A 26,058-nucleotide genomic window follows, 5' to 3' on the forward strand; every position below is an offset into this window, starting at 1 on the left:
TTACCATGTATTTTCTGTAGTGTTACCAGGTAAAACATGTCTATTTACCAAGTAAATAAGATGAAAGTGTGCTGTAAAAGAAAGTGTGGCTTCTTTCCACAGTATTACCAGTTTCTTACTATGTAACTAAACCAAGACTGTTCAGTTTTACATATTGACCGCTCTCAACATTACCATGTATTTTCTGTAGTGTTACCAGGTAAAACATGTCTATATACCAAGAGAATAAAACAAACTGCTGTTATACAAAGATTTCTTACCAAGGAATTACATCAAAAAGTTCAATTTATTAAGACAAACTAAAAAAGTAACCAAGGTTAAACATGTCTATTAAATAAAATCTCTTAAGTATATAAGACTCACATTACTTAACATTCCTATTTCAGAACAAAAAGTTGATAACTACATCCTATAACACGCCCGTATGTCCTTAAACATGCGCCCCAGTGCCAAAGACTACCTTACGGTAGTCTTTGGCCAACCAGTGGTTCCATTCGATGAACCGCAAGTTCATTTTCAAAGATTTTTCCGTCAAGTTTCTCCTATATCTGTACACATTCTCCTTATAGGTCCTCCATGCCCTCTCAATATGCTGAGTATGTGCACCTGTATCTGGGTGCACATAATGCCGATGGTGATTCACTTGGTAGTGAATATAGCCATTATGCGACAAGTTGTTATAGGCCCTCCAAGAATCGCTGATGACCTTACTTCCAGGTCGGACATATTTTTCGATAATCGGAAGAAGTCGCTCCCTTGATCGATTTTCCACCAATTTCAGGATGGGCCGGCGGCGAGATCTCTTCACCTCTATCATGCCGAATACCCATGAGCGTATCCTCCAGGTGGGACCTCTTCGACCACGTCCATACTTGACAAACAAAACGATAAATATTACATTTGAATACAACCCATCCCACAGTCATGACTGAAAATATTACAATGTTTAAGGTGTTAGTAATTCAGACTTGTAGTCAGAGAAGTTAAGATAAATAAAGAGGGCAGGGATTGGTAACAGACTTGTCACTGATGAGGACTAGTCAGCTACGTAACAGGCCTTACAGAATGGCTTGATAATCAAGCATCTCTCTCAATTTTCACAAGTCCTGCCTTGAGGCCATCCGTTCGTTGCATCAACATTCGTTGTTGCATCTCAAATCATAAGAGATTTTGACCTTTGTCTTTTTCCTAGGGCAGGCCAATGCCAAATCTCATGGGGTTTCAGTATGTAGGTAGTTCATAGAAGCCCTCATATTCATCCACCCTGATTTTGACCTATCATTCATGTACACAGTTACAGCCAATCACATTGTGGCAACCTAGCCTGGAAATCGAGACAGTCAAATTTTCATTTGCTCTGCAGTGGTGTCTGCAACTAATCGTTCAAGCTCTATATATATTCATTAAAATGGCATGATTTTGTCACATCAGTCTATCTGGTATAGCTTTGTGTGCTATCTAATTGTGGGCAGAAGTATTTTGAGACACAGCCGATTGGTCATAGCCTCATTATAAGTAAATATTATCAAGGTAATGACTTTACCAACTGATTTTTTCAAGTATTCCCTTAATTTTATGAGCATATGAGCTTGCATGGCAGAAACAACTTTAGGTGAAATGAAAATGAGCCATTTCTAATGCTATAATTGCTATACCTTTCTTTTGTGGCGAAATTTACTTTCGTCGATTGCAACAAATGCTCTCCTCCCTCCAATGTGCATTTTTCCTCTCCTCTCGAGTCTTTTTATCCCCGCATTGCACACATTCCGCAGCTTTGTTGTGACCCTTGTGAGCGTCTTGCTGCTTCCACAAATGCCATCCTCAATCATGTCCACTTGCCTCCTCCGTAAACCTTGAGACAAGCTGAGAAAACACACATACATATAAAGAAATATGTCAATTGTCAGTATGTGATTTTAATGCAGCCTGATTTTAGAACTACAATATATAGGCATAGTAGAAATATAACAGGGGTCTGGATTGATTCACACTGAATTTTTCCTTTCATTCATATTTGAAAATATAGAAATATAAAGTATGAGGATCTAACCTGTGCATAATCGCCATCCATGACCCTAATGGAATGTGAGATCGGGAAAATATCGATCCCTCTCTGATTGTCCTTGTAATTCCCCTCCCACGATGGCTTGCCCTTCTACAGATCCTGCAAAATATTAAATCATCAACAGTATAAATATCCAATACATATCAGGGCCATTTTGGATATATTGCCAAAAGTTATGAGCCACCTGCCTTCCCACACATATGAACTTAAGTGGCATCCCTTTCATAAACTATGATTTACAGTAATATGATGTTGGTCCAACCTTTGCAGCTATAACAACTTCAACTCATTTAGGAGGGCTTTCCCCACGTTTATGAATGTGTTAATGAGAATTTTTGACCATTCTTCAATAAAGGCATTTGTGAGGTCAGACACTAATATTAGATGAGCAGGCCTGGATCACTTCAATTCATTCCTCAGGTGTACACCAACACCAAACTTGCTCATTCATGTCTTTATAGACTTAGCTTGGGAGCATAAATTGTCCAAAATTGTCTATTTTGTGGTATTTAGTTCTTAATACTACATTTTGGTTAATATATGGGGACAAATAAATAAATAAAGCTGTTGCTGTTGAAGTACTTTGTCGGAATAGTTGGAGATGGCCCATTCCTGTTCCAACATGCACAAATCTCAAGGAAAATCCCATTTTAGTGTTCGATAACAAATTGACATAATGACAGATCTAACAAGTAGCATTTTGTTCCTCACTATTACAGTGTACATTTTCACTGGAAATAACATCACTATTTCAGAAGATCCAAAATGAATCCCTCACCACCTGTATCCATCCTTAGTTGTGTTGGGTTTTTTAAATTTCATGTGGTTCTGGCACACTGGGCATCGTTTTTTTCTTGCTAACAGTTTCTCGCGTTGTAGCCACCTTATTAAGCGCCTGCCCCCTTGCGCCGTCTTCAGCAGCATCACTCTTGTCAGTGACATGTTACTAGGAAAGAAAAGAAGTATATTTTGTTGTCAATACTGAGAGGTTTTACCCTAGACATGTTTACATTAAAGGGAATTTTACAGAAAATGTGCTATTTTTTCCAGACCTGTATCTATAATAACTATAAATATCTTAGCCTAAGCAAAGTGCATTAAGATACTTTATTTAAGTAGGCTTGTGCTATCATAATTTATCACCAATGAAATGAACCATAGTTTGTAAACTTTATCTGCCCACTACTGACATAAGAATAACACATGCATATTGGCCATCACAAAGTTACAAGGAGTGCTCTGTGTCAGAGAATGTAATTTATGCCTATGACAGAACACACTTCCACAACAGTAAAGCCAAAACAAGCTACGCTAACATTGCTGACCAGTCAGGTCACGTTACAAGGCTGAGAAACGTTACCCATATTTGCATTTTCAATCGTAACCTATCCAAAAACACACCATCTCTATCATCATCATCAAAGCCAACATGCTGCGCACATTACGGTACACTGCTATAACGTTAGCATACATAGACAGCATAAACATATAATAAATGGTATTGAGGAAAGTCTATCTGATAGTTATCCAGATGTCAGAATCTGCAATCACTGAGAGTGTCCTTCTGAAGTGAAGTGAAGCAACAGTTGGAGAAAGACCGGCGCTATTTTTTAAATTTCCCCGCGCAAACTAGAGGGAAAAAAACAAAAACAGGAAGGACCATCACCGACTCCGCGCGTGAAGTAGACTGAGGAGAGCAGCAGGTCGAATCGGTCGAATCTGGCTAAACTAGCACACTCAACTGCGTTGTTGTTAAGTTATGTCTAAGGTGAAATAGATATGGCACCAACAAGAAAAACTCGAAGAACTAATCTTCAGGGGAAAAAAACTGTGCAAAACCCACCAGCTGACAAGACGCCGAGCGATGTTGAAGGTAAGATTAACGTGGTTTGGCTTTTTTCTTTTAGGCATGAAGGGGGGGGGGGGGGGGGGGGTCGTGGTTAAGAAATTCATGAAAATGTGTTAAAAATGTAATTAGTAACTTATTCTAAGTATCACGAAATTGAAGTAATGTTACTGATTACTTTAAATACGCAAATTAAATAACGCAGTCAGGGGCTCCTGAAGCTGAGAGAACCTCATATATTAGTGGCGTGTCAGGGAGCTGCTATCAACAGTGAAACAACATCAACATTTTTATGACATATAAAGAGACACAAGAGGATGTTTGGTCACCCTACTGCTCTGTGTATTAGTGTCCATTCTTTGTGGATTTTTTAAAGGTCATTCATTTTAATTTACACTGGATTATTAGCAGGAAATTAGTTCCATTTTCCAAGTTGAGTATAGAAATCCTTAAGTTATCTAGCCAATGATTGTCCCATATTTGTATTTTGAATGGAATTATGGGTCTCACCCAGTCTGTAAGTTGGTCATTGACTTCAATCAACAGGACTATAAAATTCCTTAAATATGTTCATGTTAACATTATGGACAAGCATGCTTGCTCTCAAAAAAAAATAAAAAATTGGACATTCTTGGCCTATTCATTTCCCCTTAAAATCCTTTGGTGATATGATCAGGTTAGATGAATTGCAGATAGCTTAAAACTTCATTCTGCCTGTCACCTGTTGTGAAGTTGCTGGCTGTAACATAAACATAACCAAATAGGAGTAAAGGAAAACTGTGATAATACAGGGATGTTAATATTTCTGTTTGCATTTTTTGTAGTTGTTGAGGTCCAATCAAGCGCATCCAATGCTGCAGCAACGCTGGATACAAATCTCCTTAAAGAGGAAATGCGTCTTCTTAAAGAAGAAAACAGAATTCTGAAAGAAGAACGAGATTTTCTAAGAAAGAAAGCCAGTGAGCACACTGTCAACGCCTCTAACAAAAAGGGTATACAAAGATATGCTTGTCATAACCTTTCCTGTGATGATATTTAGTAGCTGGCTGTTTCTTTTCTTTATTTTTAAATCTACTGTACTGCTACACTTTTAGAGTTGAAGAAAAGGGCTTCTGTCATGATGGACTCATCTGACTCCGATGATGATGATACCACGTCTGACACCGATGAGGATTTAGTGGAGGTCAAAGCAAAGATGCCGAAAAAGAAAATCAGAAAGCATCGTTTGGACAAAAATCCAAAAGCATCGTTTGGACGAAGAGGTAACTTGCATGCGCCATCACACATCACACCTAATAAAACGTTGACATATTTATTAATATTTAGAATAATAACAGACACACTGGCCTGGCCTCGAAAAATATTCAGTCAGCAGATTTTATTTTGCTTTAAAGGTGGGGTGGATGATGATTTTCTGGAGCATTTTCTTTTATCATATTGTTTAAAACCCCCTTAATACCCAGATTGCAACCAATTAATTAAATGCTCTGACACACACACACACACACACAATATATATAATATATAATATATATATATATATTATAATTTGTTTAAAATAATTTATTTTAACACAGTGAAAATATTTAAATTTATACTCAGGGCTGCCTATCTACAGTTTCCTATCACTCGTCAAAAGTCTGTCCTGTCGTTCGCTTCCATTTCCATAGCAACCCACCAACATCCCAGAACCAGAGCAGTTGGTCTCTTCCATGTGGCGAAACCGTGCAGTGCATTCTATCATGTTACTACTGTCTAATGAATACTGCAGCCTGAGAGAATCAACAACATTAACCGGAAATAATTGTCAGCTGAATAAACTGAACCAAAACACCAAAATAAAGAATTGACAAAATAAAATAAAAATAAAAAATCCTAATAACATAAACAATCTGTAAAGCCATTGAACAGGGGCAGATGGTGCATTAAGGGTGCAAGATCGCAAGATCACCTCTCCTAAACTATGCAGGATATACCTTGTGTTTCACTTTTACCTTCATTAAACAGCTTAGGACTAATTGTGAGGGTCTCCCTGTTGTGCTAAGCAGCGCATCAGCTAATGGATTGGCTACATTTTTCAAATACCAGATACAGCTATTTTGTCCATATCAGGATCAATATGTGATCCAAATATCATATTGGAGCATCCCTACCATATCAAAGTGTAATACAATCCACTTAGTCACCTCACTTCAGAACATGAAAGTGTACTTTGTTGTTATTTTGAGTCTTGACAATGTATGATTGATTATAAGGTTTGTCTGATTTTTGTGATATTTGTGTGATTTTTTTCTCAATTGTGTTTGATATGTCTCGTAGCTTCAAATCCAGATGATGTACTACACCGATACACCAAGATACTTGCAGAGTTCAGAAAACACAGAAGTGTTGGGCTTGCCTGCCGAAAATTTGGCATCGACAGGAACACCATTGCTCTCACCGGCATCATTGCGGAAATGAAAATTGCAGGTCCAGAGAAAATGCCACCCTTTGACGATGGAGACACTCTTGCAGGCTATTCGAAAAAGTGCAAAGCTGTACTCCAGGAAGATGAGGAGCTAATGAAAAAAATAGACTCAATGAAGAAGACGGCTGACCTGCTGCCCATTGCACACAAGTTCAATAAATAAGTTGGTTAAGTTTAGGCTTTTGGTTTTAAGAGGTCAGTTCATTTAGTTGTCCTTTGTGGCACCATTTACAGTAGCTTTTTTTTGTTCATTATTGCATTATTGCACATTTTTCATTATTACTTGTTTACTTATTACACATGTAATCACGTTTTGATGTAATTGCTTGGTAAGAAGGCTTTGTATAACAGCAATTTGTTTATTCACTTGCAAAATAGTCATGTTTAACCTGGCAACATTGTAGGAAATACATGGGACAATATGTAAAACTGAACAGTCTTGGTTTAGTTACATAGTAAGAAACTGGTAATACTGTGGAAAGAAGCCACACTTTCTTTTACAGCACACTTTCATCTTATTTACTTGGTAAATAGACATGTTTTACCTGGTAACACTACAGAAAATACATGGTAATGTTGAGAATGGACAATATATAAAACTGAAGTCTTGGTTTAGTTACATAGTAAGAAACTGGTAATACTGTGGAAAGAAGCCACACTTTCTTTTACAGCACACTTTCATCTTATTTACTTGGTAAATAGACATGTTTTACCTGGTAACACTACAGAAAGTTTAAATAACAAGAGGATCCTGATGTCATATTTGCCAGGTAGGTACTAAATAAAACCAGGCATGATAAATGAATGAGCAAAGTAATTACCAGCCAAAACGGCCCTATAACCTAGTAACTAGATGGACAGGTGATATATTGGATTATACTACCAGGTAAATGTGTTGTGATTTCTCTCTTTTTACATAGTAATTGTGTTAGTATTTTACTGTAGTTACCTTCATAATGCCGGTTGTAATTACCCATTAATGCAGAGTTGTTTTTTAGTAATAGTTGAGATATTACAAGGCAATTAGTTAGTATTTACTCTATAGTTACATCATTTTACCAGTGTTAGTTACCTTGTAATTCCGTCTTTTTACCGTGTAATTACACAGTAAATACACAGTAATTAGGGGACTGTAAAAGAAAGGGTTGCCAAAAAATCATGATAATGTCAAGCACGACTTTATTAATGTAGCCCACAAAACCATTATTACAAAGTTTCCCAGATGTGTTTTACTCTTTTAATAAACTTGACTTGTTTATTGTTTCTACAAAGCTTCATCTCTACTTTTGTCTTTGGGCCAATTATTACCAAATCACTTGTAACTATACTTCCTCTGTATATGTTTAATGTCACTCTGCACAGTTTGAATTAATTCATTTAAAAAACGCTATTTGTGATTTTTTTTATTGTCATTGAATTCATAAAATGACAACCTTAGAACAAAGAAAGAGGGAGCATGATGTACTTTCAGCAATAGAAAAACGGACCATGACGGGAAACAATATCCAGCCGTAGTAAAAATAAAATAAAATAAAAAACAATAAAAAACACATTAAAAAACATGAATTAACGCACTAACATGGTGGATCCTGAGTTGATACTTTGACCATACTCGTATGTGCTAAACATGTCTCACTTTTCCTTGTATTCCTGTTTTCTTTTGCTTACAGAAGCTCCTTATAATACTCCAAATATACAAAATATATATTTCTTTGCTGTAATTTCACCCTTTCATTAGCAGTGTGATGAGACGGTCAGCATTTCACAGCACACTTTACTGTTCAGGCTTCAACTGTGTCAACAAGAGGCTGCGTTGAAGTTACAGCAGTTTAATAAAGAAACTGTCTCGTTTTCCTTCAGCTCTCTGCTGCTCTCTGCTGGCTGAACACAACCTGAAATTCACTTCAAACTCCACTTCAGTTCTTTACTTCCCTCTGTGGAAATACACCTGGTTTAACAAATTAGATATCATATAAATATAAATAATTACAATGATAATAACATAACGATATATGATGCATGAAACACCAAGGTTGATGCAAATAATAGATTTGTATTAATTAATTCTGTATTATTTATCAATTTATGATAATTTATAATGTATTCATTTATTGAACACTAATGAAGAAAGGATGTATTATATTTATTCATTTATTTTTTACTTTAATCCTTTTATTATTCAAAGCTACAATAATATAAAACAAAGAAATCAATATTACTTATTTACTAAAATCTGTAAGGAAAAAGGACTTCCAGTTGCTGCCTTCACTGACTAAGAAATCCTAATTACAAAGAAAACGCACGTGAACGACCCAGTGAAATGGTAACAATATGTAATATATTTTTTAATGAAACAGAAAAAAGATTTAAATAGTCTAATAGTAGTATAATAGTTTTTTAATTGTTTGAAGTTGAGAATTTTTGTCTGGGATAGCATAGGGTTTAGAAGTTAAAACAAATAAAAAATCAGAACCACAATATTTTCACAAGTTTTTATTCATATATAAATTTTAAAAAAAATTCTATTTCTTATTTCCAATAAGCAGAGAGACACCAGACGAATGTATAAACAGCCTCCTGGTATCAAACTCTGCACAGTAAAGCTCAAACATCCAACTGTAGCAACTCAAAGAAAACGGTTTCTGAGTAGAGGGCGACTTTACCACCTATTGTAGCAGAATATATCAAAGTCTGGTTATCAAGGGCAAAGGTAGCAGCATAAAAAGTTTAGAATAAAAATACAAGCAACATTCTCCAAACTACAGCAAACATAAACTCAGCAGTGTTCAGTAACAGGACAAGAAGATTAAACACGATCTGTTTGTTTTCAGTTGAGAAATTTAACTGAAGTTTGTTACAAGCAAATATCTTGTATCTGTTATATATGAGAAACGGCTGATAGTGGTAGTAATAAGATAAGATCAACTTCTTTTCTAAAGAAATCTGTTGAAATTAACTGAAATACCCTGTCACTCCACAGGGTGGCGCTGCATCGGAAAACAAAGCAGAAATATCTATTTCCATGTGCTGATGTCCAGTCATGTTGTCATAAACAGAACTAATCAGCAGAGGCTCAGATTATATGAATGAATAGAACAACAGACAGAGGTAGAGGAGTCTCAGTGTGTCTGCAGAGACGCTGTAGGAGGACAGAGCAGCAGCAGAGGAGTCCAGAGACTCTCATGGTACTCAGATCCAGAGGGACTCACAGGGAGGACGGGGGACTGGACTTTGTGTCTCATCACATCCACCTTTATGATCACTCACTGTGACAGAGATCAATCCTTCCACCTGATGAGAGAAGACAGACAACAGAAGTGATAAATCAGTGTTAACAGAGACTCCCTTCATCAGCATCAAGTCTGTTTCACTACACAGTTGAAATAAACAGAGAGCCCTGAACGCATCATCACCACAGAAACAGAGATATTCACTGCCAACTTTATGGAGCAATTTACTGCTGTTTGGGTTAAAAGCTGTTAAAAACCAGAGTCTTAGTCACATCTGATGTCATCAACTCTTAAATATACAAATGTGTCAATATGGAGTCTGTCTGACAGATATATAAATTACATTAAAGCCTGAGCAGTGAAACATCAGCTGTAAACTCTGGACTTCAGCAGGTTCTGCTCTGTAGAGAGACCACATGGTTACTAAATATAATGATGGTTCTATGAAACAAGAGGCTTCAGTCAGACGGATCTCAGAGCTGTGACAAAGATGAACTCATCAACTGTTTAATGTTGAAATGAGAGAACAAACACTTTGAGATCAGGTTTGATAATGAGGACAACTGTCTGTACATGTTTTGATGCTGTCAGCTGTATTCCACATTTATTTCCTGGAGACATGAACACAACAATTCAAAGACATGATCTCAACAAGCTTCTGGCTGATCTGATTGGCTGACTGTTCTCTCTCTGTGTTTCTGTCACCATTCTCCTCTCACAGCTTCACTGAGAAGGTTTACAGGAAATATTGGATCTTTCTCTGATACTAACTGTGTTCAGTCCAATACTGCTGAAACCCTCTACTGACCTCAGAGTCTCCAGTCTGCAGTGTGGACTCTCCTTCAGATCACACAGCAGCTTCATGTCAGAATCCTTCAGCTTGTTCTCTCTCAGGTCCAGCTTTCTCAGATGGGAGGGGTTGGACTTCAGAGTTGAGGCCAGAGAAGCACAGCTGATCTCTGACAACATGCAGTTCCTCAATCTGAATAAAGAATATATGATGCAGATAAAAATAAATCTATAACCCATCAGATGCTTTCAGATTTTAAATGTGAAGCTTGAAATGAATGTTTCATAATCAAAGAACTTTTCTCTAAAATGAGTAGAGTGACTGTAATTGTGTTATTGAGGATCATCATGATGTCAGCCTTCTAAAGACATCATCCAAATGTCACCACAGATTAATAACATGCTGCTGCTCTCAGTCAGGTCTGTCACTAGAGGATCAATACTAGAATGGTGATGATACTTTACTTTAGAAAACATTAAAATTACCTCATCAATTACTTCATTAACTGAAAAAGAATATTAGTTTAGATGAAATTCTGTATAGAGATGTGACCATTTTCCAAAAATGATATACATGAATTTACTTTAACTAACAGCAGACATTTTCTACAGTGTATTTAAGAAACACAATATATTTATATAAACAAAAGGGATCTTACAACTCTGAATGTTATGAAATGTTGTTTGTACATACATCACGTTCCATTGTTGATGAAACAAATTAGATCTATAAAAGTAACAGTTAGTGAACTGACCTCAGAGTCTCCAGTCTGCAGTTTGGACTCTGCAGAAAATCACACAGCCACTTCACTCCTGAATCTTTTAGCTCATTGTCTCTCAGCTCCAGCTCTCTCAGATGGGAGGGGTTGGACTTCAGAGCTGAGATCAGAGGAGCACACCTGTTCTCTGACAACCAGCATTTCCTCAATCTGAATAAAGAATAAATGATGTGACTTTAAAAGACAAACTTCGTGCTTGAAATCATTCAGTGTTTAAAAATATATTCAGAGCTGAAGAAGGTTTAAAATGAACAACCTGAACTCTTCATCATGGAGGTTAAAACAAGTTGTGTTAGAACACTGACATCAAATCAGACATATTGGATTAAAATGTGCTGTTGTTACTTTCTTTCTTTTCTGTCTCCCCTTATTCATAACAATCATGTCAAATTATGAAAAATAATAAAGCAGATGTTGTCTTTGGTATTGAATTGAAACAAATAAGACAAAGATAATAATTGAGGTTAATTCACCTTTTGATTGTCTCATTTCAACCCACAGATTGAGGCTTTTCTCACCAACACACAGCTGACTAAGTGTGAGCTCTGCTTCATCCTCAGTCCTCTTTAGAACTGGATCAGATGTTCAGAGTAAAGTGAGATACATGTTCTCTTCATCCAACATTTCATCTAGTATCTCCCTGAACAAACTCACCTGCAGCTCATTATTGATGTTCCTGACAGACAGAGTTTCACAAAGTCTTTGTTTAATTATTGACTATTTACAGTGAAAGCAGCTGTTCAGGGAACCTGACGCTGCCAGACAGTTTGTTCCACAGAACCATCTGAGAAATGGTCTTTGGAAACAGTTTGAAAAAGGTCAGACGCTTTCAAAAACTACCTGCCAGGTGATTGGATGAACTATGTGTCTATCAGCGTCTATCACAGGCTGCTGAAGCCAGTTGGGAGAAGAGCTAAAACATCTTCAATCAGGAAAAGCCTTCAGTGTTCTTTGATCTTCCTTTAATGAAGAAAAACTCTGTTTTAATCTAACTGATATTATTGCAGCACCTTCGCTCGCCTCTTTCTCTGTTTCATTGTTTCATACAACAACAATAAAGATTTGACCTGAGCGATATTATTGTTTTCAACAAACTGTTGTCATCACACACATCTAAAGCATCGCCATAGCAACCAGTAGCTCCTCACAGGACACTGATTGGTCCAAACCACTGGTGGTTCAGACCCAAACACATGAGCTGAAGCCTGACAACAAGGATTTCTGTGATATGAGTCCAAGTGAAAGAGAACGGACTGACAGACTGGGTTATAGATCTGTGCTCAGGCAAACTGAGAAAACAAATGAACCAAACTAAATCTGAAACTTCAATCATGATTTAAATTCAGCAGATATAGTACATTGTGTGTGAGCACAACACAGGAACTGACCTCAGAGTCTCCAGTCTGCAGTTTGGACTCTCCAGTCCAGCACCGAGCCGCTTCAGTCCTGAATCCTTCAGGTAAAAGCTGCCACTCACGTCCAGCTCTCTCAGATGGGAGGGGTTGGACTTCAGAGCTGAGGCCACGACTTCACAGTCAGTCTCAGAGAGTTGACAGTTAGAAAGTCTGTGATTATAGATAATAAAACATGTCAAATTGTAACACTTTCACCTTGTCTTCCATTGATTTATTTAATGATTCCTGTTGTATTTATATGATCACTATCTATATTTTAATGTATTTATAAAGTGTTTTCCTCAAGTGGAGTTAAACAGGCTGTAGTTCACGTTTTGGAGCTAAAAATCTGACCACTGAACTGAAGCTCTGGAGCTCTGGTTCACTAGCAGAGTGAACCTGGAGGTCCCAGCAGTTGACTGTGTGATGAGCTGCTGTCTGAGGAAATCAGCTGATAAATACACAGGCAGACCACATGTATAGGTTCATTATATAACCCCAAAGTCACTATTATGTAGAGATTATAACAGACTTTCCTATAATGAAATGCCACATCAACTGCTGTATTAGCCTTGACTTAATGATTTGTTTATTTGCATACAGAGCAGATGTGGAGATGTGACACATGTGGAGATACATTCTAGTGCCAGGTGTACAGAAATCTGTTTGGAGCAGTCCACTTGTGATCAGATCACCCTCAGACACACGTTAATGCAGGTCTGAACAGGACAAAGACTGCAGCTGCAAATTCAATGAAAACAGCTTTTTAGAGTTGTGTTGATTCTTGGTTTTGCCAGTCCATTCAGATAAACTGGTTTGATTCCATGACCAACTGGCTGAAGCTAGATTTGTCATTTACAAACGTTCTGGCAAATTAAATATGATCAAACATCAAACAACCTGTGCCAACATCGTCACGCCACTAAACACAACTTGTATTTTCAGTGTTTTCTAAACATGAACTAAATCTTGGCGGGCTGCCGGGGTTTATCGGCACCATGAAGGTTTATCTAAAATAGGTTATTAGAGGAAAAAATGGGACACACTTTAAAAAACGCTCTCTATCAGTGAACCTTACTGAAGTAGTTCTGGAATAAACCACTGTTTACAAACCGGTCCATTCAAATACTAAAAGAGAGATTCCTGAATGTTATATCAAAACATTGTAAACATTAAAATTACTTCATCAATTACTTCATTAACTGAAAAAAAATATTAGTTCAGATGATATACTATATACAGATGTGACCATTTACTAAAAAAAATGAACATGATTTCAATTTAACTAACAGCGGAAATTTTCTACAGTTTATTTAAGAAACACGATATATTTACGTTAACAGCTCTTCATGATGGAGGTTAAAACAAGTTGTATTAGACCACTGACATCAAATCAGACATGTTGGATTAAAATGTGCTGTTGTTACTTTCATTCTTTTCTGTCTCCCCTTATTCATAACAATCATGTCAAATTATGAAAAATACTAAAGCAGACGTTGTCTTTGGTATTGAAATGACACACATAAGACAAAGATAATAATTGAGGTTAATTCACCTTCTGATTGTCTCATTTCAACCCACAGATTGAGGCTTTTCTCACCAACACACAGCTGACTGAGTGTGAGCTCTGCTTCATCCTCAGTCCTCTTTAGAACTGGATCAGATGTTCAGAGTAAAGTGAGATACATTTTCTCTTCATCCAACATTTAATCTAGTATCTCCCTGAACAAACTCACCTGCAGCTCATTATTGATGGTCCTGACAGACAGAGTTTCACAAAATCTTTGTTTAATTATTGACTATTTACAGTGAAAGCAGCTGTTCAAGGAACCTGACGCTGCCAGACAGTTTGTTCCACAGAACCATCTGAGAAATGGTCTTTGGAAACAGTTTGAAAAAGGTCAGACGCTTTCAAAATCTACCTGCCAGGTGAATGGATGAACTATGTGTCTATCAGTGTCTATTACAGGCTGCTGGAGCCAGTCGGGAGAAGAGCTAAAACATCTTCCATCAGGAAAAGCCTTCAGTGTTCTTTGATCTTCCTTTAATGAAGAAAAACTCTGTTTTAATCTAACTGATATTATTGCAGCACCTTCGCTCGCCTCTTTCTCTGTTTCATTGTTTCATACAACAACAATAAAGATTTGACCTGAGCGACATTATTGTTTTCAACAAACTGTTGTCATCACACACATCTAAAGCATCGCCATAGCAACCAGTAGCCTCTCACAGGACACTGATTGGTCCAAACCACTGGTGGTTCAGACCCAAACACATGAGCTGAAGCCTGACAACAAGGATTTCTGTGATATGAGTCCAAGTGAAAGAGAACGGACTGACAAACTGGGTTATAGATCTGTGCTCAGGCAAACTGAGAAAACAAATGAACCAAACTAAATCTGAAACTTCAATCATGATTTAAATTCAGCAGATATACATTGTGTGTGTGAGCACAACACAGGAACTGACCTCAGAGTCTCCAGTCTGCAGTTTGGACTCTCCAGTCCAGGACACAGCCGCTTCAGTCCTGAATCCTCCAGATTAAAGCCGAGGCTAATGTCCAGCTCTCTCAGATGGGAGGGGTTGGACTTCAGAGCTGAGGCCACGACTTCACAGTGAGTCTCAGAGAGAAGACAGTCAGAAAGTCTGCAAAATATAAATAGACATGTTATAGAAAACATGATGCAGACACTGTTTACGATGTAAAACAGGCTGTGTGTCGTGATTAAATGATGAGTGTGAAAACATTTTTAGCACACACTCATTTTTTTCTGGGCTAGATTTGTATGAAGCCTCCATCACTCCAACAGAGACTGATAGGAGATGATGACATCAGCAGTTTAACATGTAGAATGTTTTCAATACGTATGTTTGATGGTAGTTTCAGAAAAGGTTTGTGTTTTCCAAGTTTTATATTGTGCATGTGTGTAAAGTGTGTATCTTTACTCTCACACTGATGCTTCAGCTTTACATTGCTGTATAATGTTGATGATCACATCTGGACTTACACAGCTTTCCTGCAGTTCCTCACAGCTGGAATCAGTCTCTGTCTTCCCTCCTGTGACGTCTTGTACTTCTTCAGGTCCAACTCATCCAGAACCTCCTCTGACATCTGCAGCATGTAGGCCAGAGCTGAGCAGTGGATCACAGAGAGTTGCTTCTTTGATCTGTTCTCTGACTTCAGGAACTCTTGGATCTCCTGATGGACTGAGAGGTCGTTCATCTCCAACAGACAGTGGAAGATGTTGATGCTTCTGTCAGGAGAGATCTCGGTCTTCTTTCCCTTCAGGTTCTTGATGACTCTCTGGATGACTTCTGTACTGTTGTCTGTGTGACCCAGCAGGCCTCCTAACAGTCTCTGGTTGGACTCCAGAGAGAGGCCATGAAGGAAGCGAACAAACAGGTCCAGGTGGCCATTTTTACTCCTCAAGGCTTTCTTCAGTGCTCCCCTCAGGAAGTCATCCAGGGATGAAATTACATATTTTTTTCCCAGAAAAGTCTTCAGTACCTCTGTGTTCCTGTTGGTGTAACAGTGGAACAGGTAGACTGCAGCCAGAAACTCCTGAATGCTCAGATGAACGAAGCAGTAGACTGTTTTCTGGAAGATCACACTCTCTCTTTTGAAGATCTCTGTACAAACTCCTGAGTACACCGAGGCCTCTGTGACATCCAGACCACAGCGCTCCAGGTCTTCTTGGTAGAACATGATGTTTCCTTCCTGCAGCTGTTCAAACGCCAGCCTCCCCAGCTTCAGAAGAACTTCTCTGTCAGCCTCCATCAGCTCCTGTGGACTCGTCTCATGTCCCTCAGCATACTTCTGCTTCTTCTTCTTGGTCTGAACCAGCAGGAAGTGTGAGTACAGGTCAGTCAGGGTCTTGGGCAGCTCTCCTCTCTGCTCCGTAGTCAACATGTGGTCCAGAACTGTAGCAGTGATCCAGCAGAAGACTGGGATCAGACACATGATGTGGAGGCTCCTGGATGTCTGGATGTGTGAGATGATTGTGCTGGAGCGCTCTTCATCACTGACCCTCCTCCTGAAGTACTCCTCCTTCTGGGCGTCAGTGAAGCCTCGTACTTCTGTCACCCTGTCAACACATGCAGGAGGGATCTGATTGGCCGCTGCAGGTCGGGAAGTTATCCAGACGAGAGCCGAGGGAAGCAGATTCCCCTCAATGAGGTTTGTCAGCAGCACGTTGACCGATGACTTCTGTGTGACATCAGAGACAATTTTCTTCTTGTTGAAATCCAGAGAAAGTCTGCTTTCATCCAGGCCGTCAAAGATGAACAGAGGTTTACAGACGGCGAGCTTCTCTGCTGGGACCTTCTGTAATGTTGGATGGAAAACCTGGAGCAGCTCCAGAAGACTGTACTGCTCATCTCTGATCAAGTTCAGCTCCCTGAACGAAAGAAGAATCACCACACTGACATCTTGGTTCTCCAAACCCTCTGCCCAGTCCAGACTGAACTTCTGCACCGAGAAGGTTTTTCCAACGCCAGCGACGCCGTTCGTCAGAACCACTCTGATGGGTCCCTGTTGGTCAGGTAAGGCTTTAAAGATGTCCTGGCACTTGATTGGAGCGTCGTGGACGGTCTTCTTCTTGGAAGCTGTCTCCAGCTGCCTCACCTCATGTTGGATATTAACTTCTTCACTCTGTCCCTCTGTGATGTAGAGCTCAGTGTAGATCCTGTTGAGGAGGGTTCCACTTCCTGTTGCATCACTTCCTTCAGTCACACGTTCACATCTCCTCCTCAGAATGATCTTATATTCATCTAAAACCTCCTGCAGACCGCCAGACACTAAAAAAAGGATGAGAAGATGAAAAGCAATGAGTTAAAGTCATTATATCTATTGCCAACATGAAGAATCCATATAAGAACATATAAAGTAGTAAAGTTTATGAAGTAGTCATCTGTTCTTGAGCTTAAAAATAACATCAAAGTGATTTTTACATTTATTGTTTTGTTTTTATATTTAAGAAAAGATGTTTTCTGGGGGAACATTAGAAATGCTCCTTTTCCTCTCAGCCTCTGACTGTGTGTTGGTTGTTTGATTGACAGCAGGAGGCTGAGCCTTAGCAGCTCAGCAGCTTTTGTCATTAGAAAACTTTTATGTGAAGCAGCAGCAACACGAGATGTTTGTTTAAATCTGCAGTAAGTTAACAAGGCTCTGAAATGCTTTATTTCACATATTACTGAGTGGTTTAAATCAGTAAAATGTCAAATAAAGCTGATATCTTGAAGTATAAACTGGGACACAGGAGGAGAAATAAACTCCAAACCACGAAGATTCAGTAAGAAGCTCCTAAAGCACTGAGAGTTCAACACAGAGAACTTTCTCTCTGGTTGGAGCAGAGACACACGTGTTGATCCAGTCAGTTTAGTTACAGACATGGCTTTGGTTTAAGGGAGGAGATCATCTCAGGCCGGACCCTGTTACATGTAAAACCAGCAAGAGACAAGCATGCTGAAAGCTGCAGCTTCTAACCTGAAGCAGAGAATGTTTGTTAGCAGAGGTTGTTGCAGTGAGAGGAGCCTGTTAAACATGTGACATGAAGACATCAGCAGACAGAGGGACAGTCTCACTTTGTTCAGTGCTGCTCTGACTGGCTGTCTGCAGTCCCAGTCTGCTTCTGCATCTCTGTCCACACTGGGGACAGGAGGAGTCTCCTGGTGAAGCAGACTGGTCCCAGTATGAGCTGATGCACGCTCTGCAGAACCAGTGTCCACAGCTGGTAGAGACGGGATCCTTCAGGACGTCCTGACAGGAAGCACAGCAGGACGGCTGCTCCTCCTCATCACTCCTCTTCCTCTTTCTGTCAACACATTTCTTTATCACTAAAGTGAAAACACTTTCTGCCATACTGCTGCAATTTAATCCAAAACACTGTGCGTGTTACATTTATTAGTTACGGTTATCATATCTACTGACACTCCTTTCAAAATAAACTTAACAGATATACTAACGAAAAAAGTTATTTCCAAAACATAATAAATAAGAAAAACTTTACACCTGTTCACATTTCATGTTAAAAGAATGGATGTAAATATGTAACAGGTGTTCAGTTTCACATCATTGGGAATGTAGCAGTCAGTGAGTATTTTCTTCAACATTTCCAGATGGGAAATGTTAAACTATTGTAGCCACAAAAACAAGGTTGGACATTAACAGAATACAAGTAATAGGACTATACATTAAAATATTAAATATCAGTTACTGTGTTCCATTACAGTTGCAGTTTAAATTTGTGGTATTCTGAAAACAGTTTGTTGAACTCATTACTTTATTTCTTACACAAGGAGATTATGTTTTTGTTGTCTGTTTATCAGCAGGATTATAACAAAAACGCCCAATTTTTCATTTACCCTGGTTGAAGGGTGTTGGAAGGGCTCTGTTACATGTTGGGGCAGATCACAATCACAGGGTTGATGTACAGATTCATTTTTAGCTCCTGTTAACATTGTGGGACGGCCTTGTTGGACAATTTTTTGTTTTAATTGCTCCCAAATTCACACGAGGCATGGATTTCCCATAAATAGATTATTTTATTTAAAAGTCCAGACAGGTTTTTTTTGTTTTCTTTCTGTCTCGATTGTAAACTATCAAATGATGACATGACACGTATAATTCAGATTTTCTAGAAAGAGACATGGTTTAAATATACACAAGTGTCTCATTAATGAGCTGATAACATTTACATCAACACTGCCCATGGATGTTCCTGTTCCTTCTTGAGCTTCACCAACAATAAATGGTGAAGAGAATCTAAGCTCAAAGTTCCACTTATTAATAATTCAAAACTTTTGATGACAACCTCTGATTTGTTAGTATAAGTGGAACATTTAGCTTAAATTTTATTCACCATATTCTACACAAGTACATTGTGAAAAAACTATCAACACATATTGAGGAGAGCAAAGATTTCATATGATTGTTTTTTCACCACGTTTCACAATTATGATGTGCACTGATTCTAGATTGCACCTGCTGGTCATTACAGCTGATCTGAGAAGCGGTACCAAAAAAATATTGGGAAATGAATTGTATACAATAGTGTTCAAAATAAGAACAGTCCAATGTGACTAACCAGATTAGTCCAGGTTTTTAGTATATTTTTTATTGCTACATGGCAATCAAGGTACCAGTAGGTGCAGTAGATTCTCAGAAAACCAACAAGACCCAGCATTCATGATATGCACGCTGTTAAGGCTGTGCAATTGGGCAATTAGTTGAAAGGGGTGTGTTGAAAAATATAGCAGTGTCTGCCGTTGACTTTACAAACTCAAAACTATTTTGTACAAACTTTTGTTTCTAGGATTTAGCAATCCTGAGAATCACTAAACTAATATTTAGTTGTATGACCACAGTTTTTTTTATAACTGCTTCACATCTGTGTGGCATGGAGTCAACCAACTTGTGTCACCTTTCAGCTGTTATTCCACTCCAAGATTCTCTAACAACATTCCACAATTCATTAACATTTCTTGGTCAGCGAGTAGTAAAACTCTCTTACTTTGTGTCTGAGGGTCCAGGTTGATTACTGAAGTATGGAGGGTCAAACATGGACCAGTCACTCTTCATAGACTGACAGCCAGACACTAGAGACTCTGCTCTCTGTTTGTACGAAACTCTGCAAACACAAAAATAATTTCAGTCATTTTCTTATTTAAAGAAAGCTCTAAATACACAAACTACTGTTACTGCAGATCATGAGGAGGGTTAATAGTTTGTATTAGTCCTCTTAGATTGGATTACAGGTTTTATAAGTCAGTGGTTCTCAACTGGTCGGTCTCAGGACCCTCCTTTTTCCTCAGACATGAAGTTGCAACACAAATTTCTGAAAATTGTTAAACATCCAAATTTATTTAGCAAGAAAACTGGAGCAATACACAATGCCTTCATGCACTGTTTAAAACATGAAATAAACACACACAAAGTGCAACAAGGGTGCAACTAAGCTAAAGGCAGACTTAACTTTAGAGTGAGCTTACAAGGTTTCTATCTGTACACAGGTACACACGCTTTTTAAACAAGTTAACTATTGATGTTCATCAAGTTTCAATAATATATAATTAACTTTATGATGACTTTTGTTGTTTTTAGGAGAACAAAAAGCCAAAATTATTTTGGATTACAGATAAACACTTTTAAACAAGTTAACTCTTGGTGCTTATCAAGCTTCAATAATACACATTTAACTGTATGTAAATAAAAATCCAAACTTATCTTGAATTACAGATTCATGTTTTATCTTGTAAGTGTAGCAGAGATGACCCTATCAGGCGAAACAGAACTTACTGAACCACATTCTGTTATCAACCAACAGGCTATTCAGAGGCACTGTGTAATGGGAAATATATGCCCTTCAAAGGCCTTCTATTTGTTTTGGAGACTTTTACCAATCAACTTTTTATAACTCACACATCTCAGAATGGGCAGCGACCCCCCAGTTGAGAATCACTGTTCTAGGTGAGGAACAGTTGTCATTGATATAAAGAGGAAGAAGGAACAAATTATTTCTCTTGTCTGTGTTACAAAAGGTTCACAAACACGAAATCAACAAAACATTGGCAGACAAAACTGAAAAAGAGTCATAAAAAAATGAGTTAGTAGCAGTTCTTACTTTGTGTCTGAGGTATTACTGAAGTATGGAGGGTCAAACATGGACCAGTCACTCTTCATAGACTGACAGCCTGGAAATACAGACTCTGCTCTCTGTCTGTACTGAAATCTGCGAACATAAAAATAGTTTCAGTCGTATCACATGAATATGACATTTATAGGGTTGGGTTATTTGAAGAAAGATCTAAATACACAAACTACAGTTACTGCAGATCATAAGGAGGGTTAATAGTTTGGATTAGTCCTCTTAGATTGGATTACAGGTTGTCTAAATCAGTGGTTCTAAACTGGTCAGTCTCAGGACCCTGCTTTTTCCTCAGACATGAAGTTGCAACACAAATTTCTGAAAATTGTTAAACATCCAAATTTATTTTGCAAGAAAACTGGAGCAATACACAATGCCTTCATGCACTGTTTAAAAGATGAAATAAACACACACAAGGTGCAACAAGGGTGCAACTAAGCTAAAGGCAGACTTTAGAGTGAGCTTACAAGGTTTCTATCTGTACACAGGTACACATGCTTTTTAAACAAGTTAACTGGTTATGCTCATCAAGTTTCAATAATATATATTTAACTTGATGACGACTTTTGTTATCTTTAGGAGAACAAAAAGCGAAAATTATTTTGGATTACAGATAAACACTTGTTACCTCTTCGTGCTTATTAGGGGTGTGCATTGGCACTGCCCTCACAATTCGATTCGATTACGATTCACCAGGTAACGATTCGATTCAATTCGATTCTACGATGCATTGCGATGCATCACAATTCTACTGCACACAACAAGGGACATTTTTCGTCAGTCATGAGGCAATACAAGCAGTCAGATAGGCCTAATAACAATAGATTTTACTGGCTGCTATGTGTGTATCATCCACTCTGCTCTGTCACTAGTTTGGAGTTTAACACAGTTTTAAACTGGAGTTGTAGTTTGGAGTTGGAGTTTAAAGCCGTGTTAAACTCCAAACTAGCGTCAGAGCAATTGCCCCCACCAGGCTTGGAATTTCGTCATTTTAGGGGCAAGGCCATTTGGCCTTCCTGTTCACACTTATTTTAAGGGCACAAAGGCCACATGACAGGGCATAAAGGCTGTTTGGTTAAATTACGCTGGTTTTACCTTTCAGATTAATACCTTAACATTCTCATTCACCAAGAAACATTAATGCACAATATATTAAATATATTAGAAAGGACCTTTTTGGAAAATGACAAATGAACCTGTTTTGAAAAGACGGCAAATGCATATATTTTGGAAAGATGGCAAGATGAATCTCCTGCCTGAGTTCAGAAACTCAAGAGTAAAGAAAGAGAAATTCCTCCTCCTGCCATAAGAAAGGAACCTGCTGAGGTGAAATTACATCAGCTAAATGTCGACCCCTCGTCCCTGAGGTAGGGAAGAAGTTAGCGCTATCCCACCTAGCTAGCTATCGCTAGTTTTCATGACGCAAAAATGTAACGTTAACGAGTCGACTTTAAATAGGAAAATACAATGGTAATTACCTATCAATAGTACTTTCTATAAAAACGTAAATGTTAAGTTCTGTCAAATACTACCACATACTTCAGTCACAACATATCAAAACAGCTTGTCCCGCTAGCTTACCTGTGCTGCATCAACACATGGTTCATTAGAATATTCAAATGAGCCATGTGTTGATGCGCACCCGTCTTGAAGGACGGGCAGTGGGTCGGGTTAGCGTTGTGTTTACTGGAACTTTGACAGGGGCGCAAAGGCCACCTTGGCCGTAAATTGAACATTTTTTCACAGGGCATCAAGGCCAGAATGTGAAATTCCCACCCTGTACCCCAAAACTTTCCACTGGAGGCCAGGAAATAAACATAATCGATTATGGCACTTTGCCGCATCATGCTGAATCGTGCATGCCCCGCATTGCGATGCATCGCCGAATCGATTATTGTTGACACCACTAGTGCTTATCAAGTTTTAATAATACACATTTAACTGCATGTAAATAAAAAGCCAAACTTATCTTGAATTACAGATTTATGCTTTATCTTGTAAGTGTAGCAGAGATGACCCTGTAGGGGTCACAGGCATCCCACAAGTTTCATTTGGATTTATGGACTGAATGCATTAAGAATTGTGGCAGCAATTTCTTGATTCCATGATTCTCAAGATGCGTGCCTTTCTTTGTTCACCCCAAACCAAGACAAACGACCCCCACCCCCTCAGGTATCTGCATCTACACTCTCATTGGCTAGCCCTGCCAGGAAGTACAACACCTAGGTAGAGACATAAAAGTCTCCTGCGGCCATTCTCTCACTCTCTTCTCCTCGGCCCCTCAGAGGGTCAGCACGGCTGCTGTCCTGGTCTGCACTCCAGAAGGTAGACCAGACAATCTCCCTCTCTCCAGCTCTAAGGGAAGGCCGGCAAGGCCCCAAACCAAGCTTGGGCCCACCACCACGCTTCTAAGTTTCCTGCCTGTGATCTATACTGGATATAATCACAGAGACCTTCACCAAGCTTTTGAAGCCAATAACAGCAAATAACTCTGGAAACACCAAAACCCAACCAGGAGTTGATTCTAGCTTAGTACTGGGCAGTTAGTAAGCAAGAACAAGTTTGTTAAGCTTTAATCAATGGTGTTGATCTGTTGTGTGTTTAAGTATATTTGTTGTGATATTTTGTGTAGCCAGATCATTTGAAGTTGTATGAATAATCTTGCTCTACATACCTTAAATTGTACATGTAAACTGTGAACTATAACTCATTTGATTTGCTCACACACGAATCTACATAAAATATACTTTTAATCTGGCTTCCTACAAACACATATACTTTCAAGGCCTCATGGTCTATTGTTCTCCAAGAAATAAGGGGTTCTGCCATTTTGATTTTCTGAAATGACCGCCCTTGGTCTGCCATTTTGTTACACATAATCTTTCACCCACATTTCCACTTTAAATAGTCTTTTAGATTAGTTATTGTGTGTTTGCTTGCTTTACTTTGTTTTAGAATAAATATCTTATTGGATTAATATGCTTCTCCTTTTAATGTTGCACATGAATGAGTGATTCGCTAAACCTCTGCAATGAAAAGAACTCCAAAATTCCTTCAACTGTTACTAAATATTAATAAGGTAATTTGATTATAATTATATTCATAATTAATAATCAATGTTCCAAATTGATAATTTGTTAACTTTATGAGACTGATTTACTGTGATTTGCTTTCTTTCCTCTTTCTAAGTAAATAACTTTAATTCATTTAAAGTGTTAAATATTAATTTAATCAATTTCTGATAGCAAAATTGACCTAAATTAGTTTTTACCTCTACATATCTTGGTACCCCCTGCTGGAGGCAATTTGTATCTGCAACCAGATACCCCTACACCCTATCAGGGGAAACAGAACTTACTGAACAGCATTCTGTTATCAACCAACAGGCTATTCAGAGGCACTGTGTAATGGGAAATATATGCCCTTCAAAGTAAAAGTGCAGCGTCAGGAATGTCTATTTGTTTTGTAAACTTTTACCAATCAACTTTTTATAACTCACACATCTCAGAATGGGCCGCGACCCCCTAGTTGAGAATCACTGTTCTAGGTGAGGAACAGTTGTCATTTATATGAAGAGGAAGAAGGAACAAATTATTTCTCTTTTCTGTGTCACAAAAGGTTCACAAACACGAAATCAACAAAACATTGTCAGACAAAACTGAAAAAGAGTCATAAAAAAATGAGTTAGTAGCAGTTCTTACTTTGTGTCTGCGGTATTACTGAAGTATGGAGGGTCAAACATGGACCAGTCACTCTTCATAGACTGACAGCCTGGAAATACAGACTCTGCTCTCTGTCTGTACTGAAATCTGCGAACATAAAAATAGTTTCAGTCGTATCACATGAATATGACATTGATAGGGTTGAGTTATTTGAAGAAAGATCTAAATACACAAACTACAGTTACTGCAGATCATGAGGAGGGTTAATAGTTTGGATCAGTCCTCTTAGATTGGATTACAGGTTTTCTAGTTGACTAACAGCTGCCACTGATTTAAAGAGGAAGATGGAACAAATGATTTCTTTTGTCTCTGTCATGACAAAAACATTTGCAGACAAAACTGAAAATGAGTCATAAAAATGAGTCAGTAGCAGTTCTTACTTTGTGTCTGAGGGTCCAGGTTGATTACTGAAGTACAGAGGTTCAAACATGGACCAGTCACTCTTCACAGACAGACAGCCTGAAAATAGAGACTCTGCTCCGTCCGCCTCTTCCTCCACACAATTATTCATCTTCTGATCTGAAGTCAGTCTGAGAGGTGAAACAGTAACACTGACTGTTAACAGAACATTAACAGAGAACAAGTTTGTTCATGCATCACGCCAGGCCTTGGAGAAGAGGAAGTAACACACATACACACACACACACACACACACACACACACACACAGCATACAGTGCAATAAAACCACTCAGCTCTCCACTCTCATTAACTCTGTGCTTGTTTTCTTTGTTTACAGCAGGTCTACTGTGTTTTTTCAGCCATCATGACTTTGTGTGCTGGATTAAAACTCACCTCGCCTCAGCTTCAAGTTGTACTCCTCCCTGTTCTGTTGTGTCAGTCAAAATGGAGTCTGAGCTGACTGAAACTTCCACTTTCGCTTTGAGGTAGTTAGTGTTGCTCCTCCCCTCTCCTCTCCATTCCGTTTCATTAAAACAACTTTTAAAATGGAAATGTTGGTTTCTCATCTTAATGTGTAAATCATGTTATATCACATTTACTTAGTCTACGACTTAAGCACCTTTTCTATATTGTTCTCATTTAGAGAACTGGATAAAAATCTGGAATCTGGATTAAAAAAATGATTCTGTCTGAGAAAAATTCTGCATTATGAAAGATTTT

The 26,058-nt window shown here is 38.3% G+C and overlaps 1 protein-coding gene across 1 annotated transcript; it reads right to left on the reverse strand.

Annotated features, from left to right (window-relative positions):
- Nucleotides 1–15,574: 15,574 nt before the first annotated feature.
- LOC131975392 (protein NLRC3-like) lies at nt 15,575–24,997 on the reverse strand. The gene is made up of 5 exons (XM_059338057.1): nt 24,917–24,997; nt 21,192–21,299; nt 20,082–20,198; nt 18,154–18,383; nt 15,575–17,367 (listed from the first exon to the last, which is right to left on the reverse strand). Exons 1-5 carry the CDS (start codon nt 24,973–24,975, stop codon nt 15,575–15,577), a joined length of 2,307 nt encoding a protein of 768 aa, XP_059194040.1. The 5' UTR covers nt 24,976–24,997.
- Between the last annotated feature and the right edge of the window lie 1,061 nt (nt 24,998–26,058).

The sequence above is a fragment of the Centropristis striata genome, chromosome 7 (assembly GCF_030273125.1).
Source record: "Centropristis striata isolate RG_2023a ecotype Rhode Island chromosome 7, C.striata_1.0, whole genome shotgun sequence".
Classification (NCBI taxonomy): domain Eukaryota; kingdom Metazoa; phylum Chordata; class Actinopteri; order Perciformes; family Serranidae; genus Centropristis; species Centropristis striata.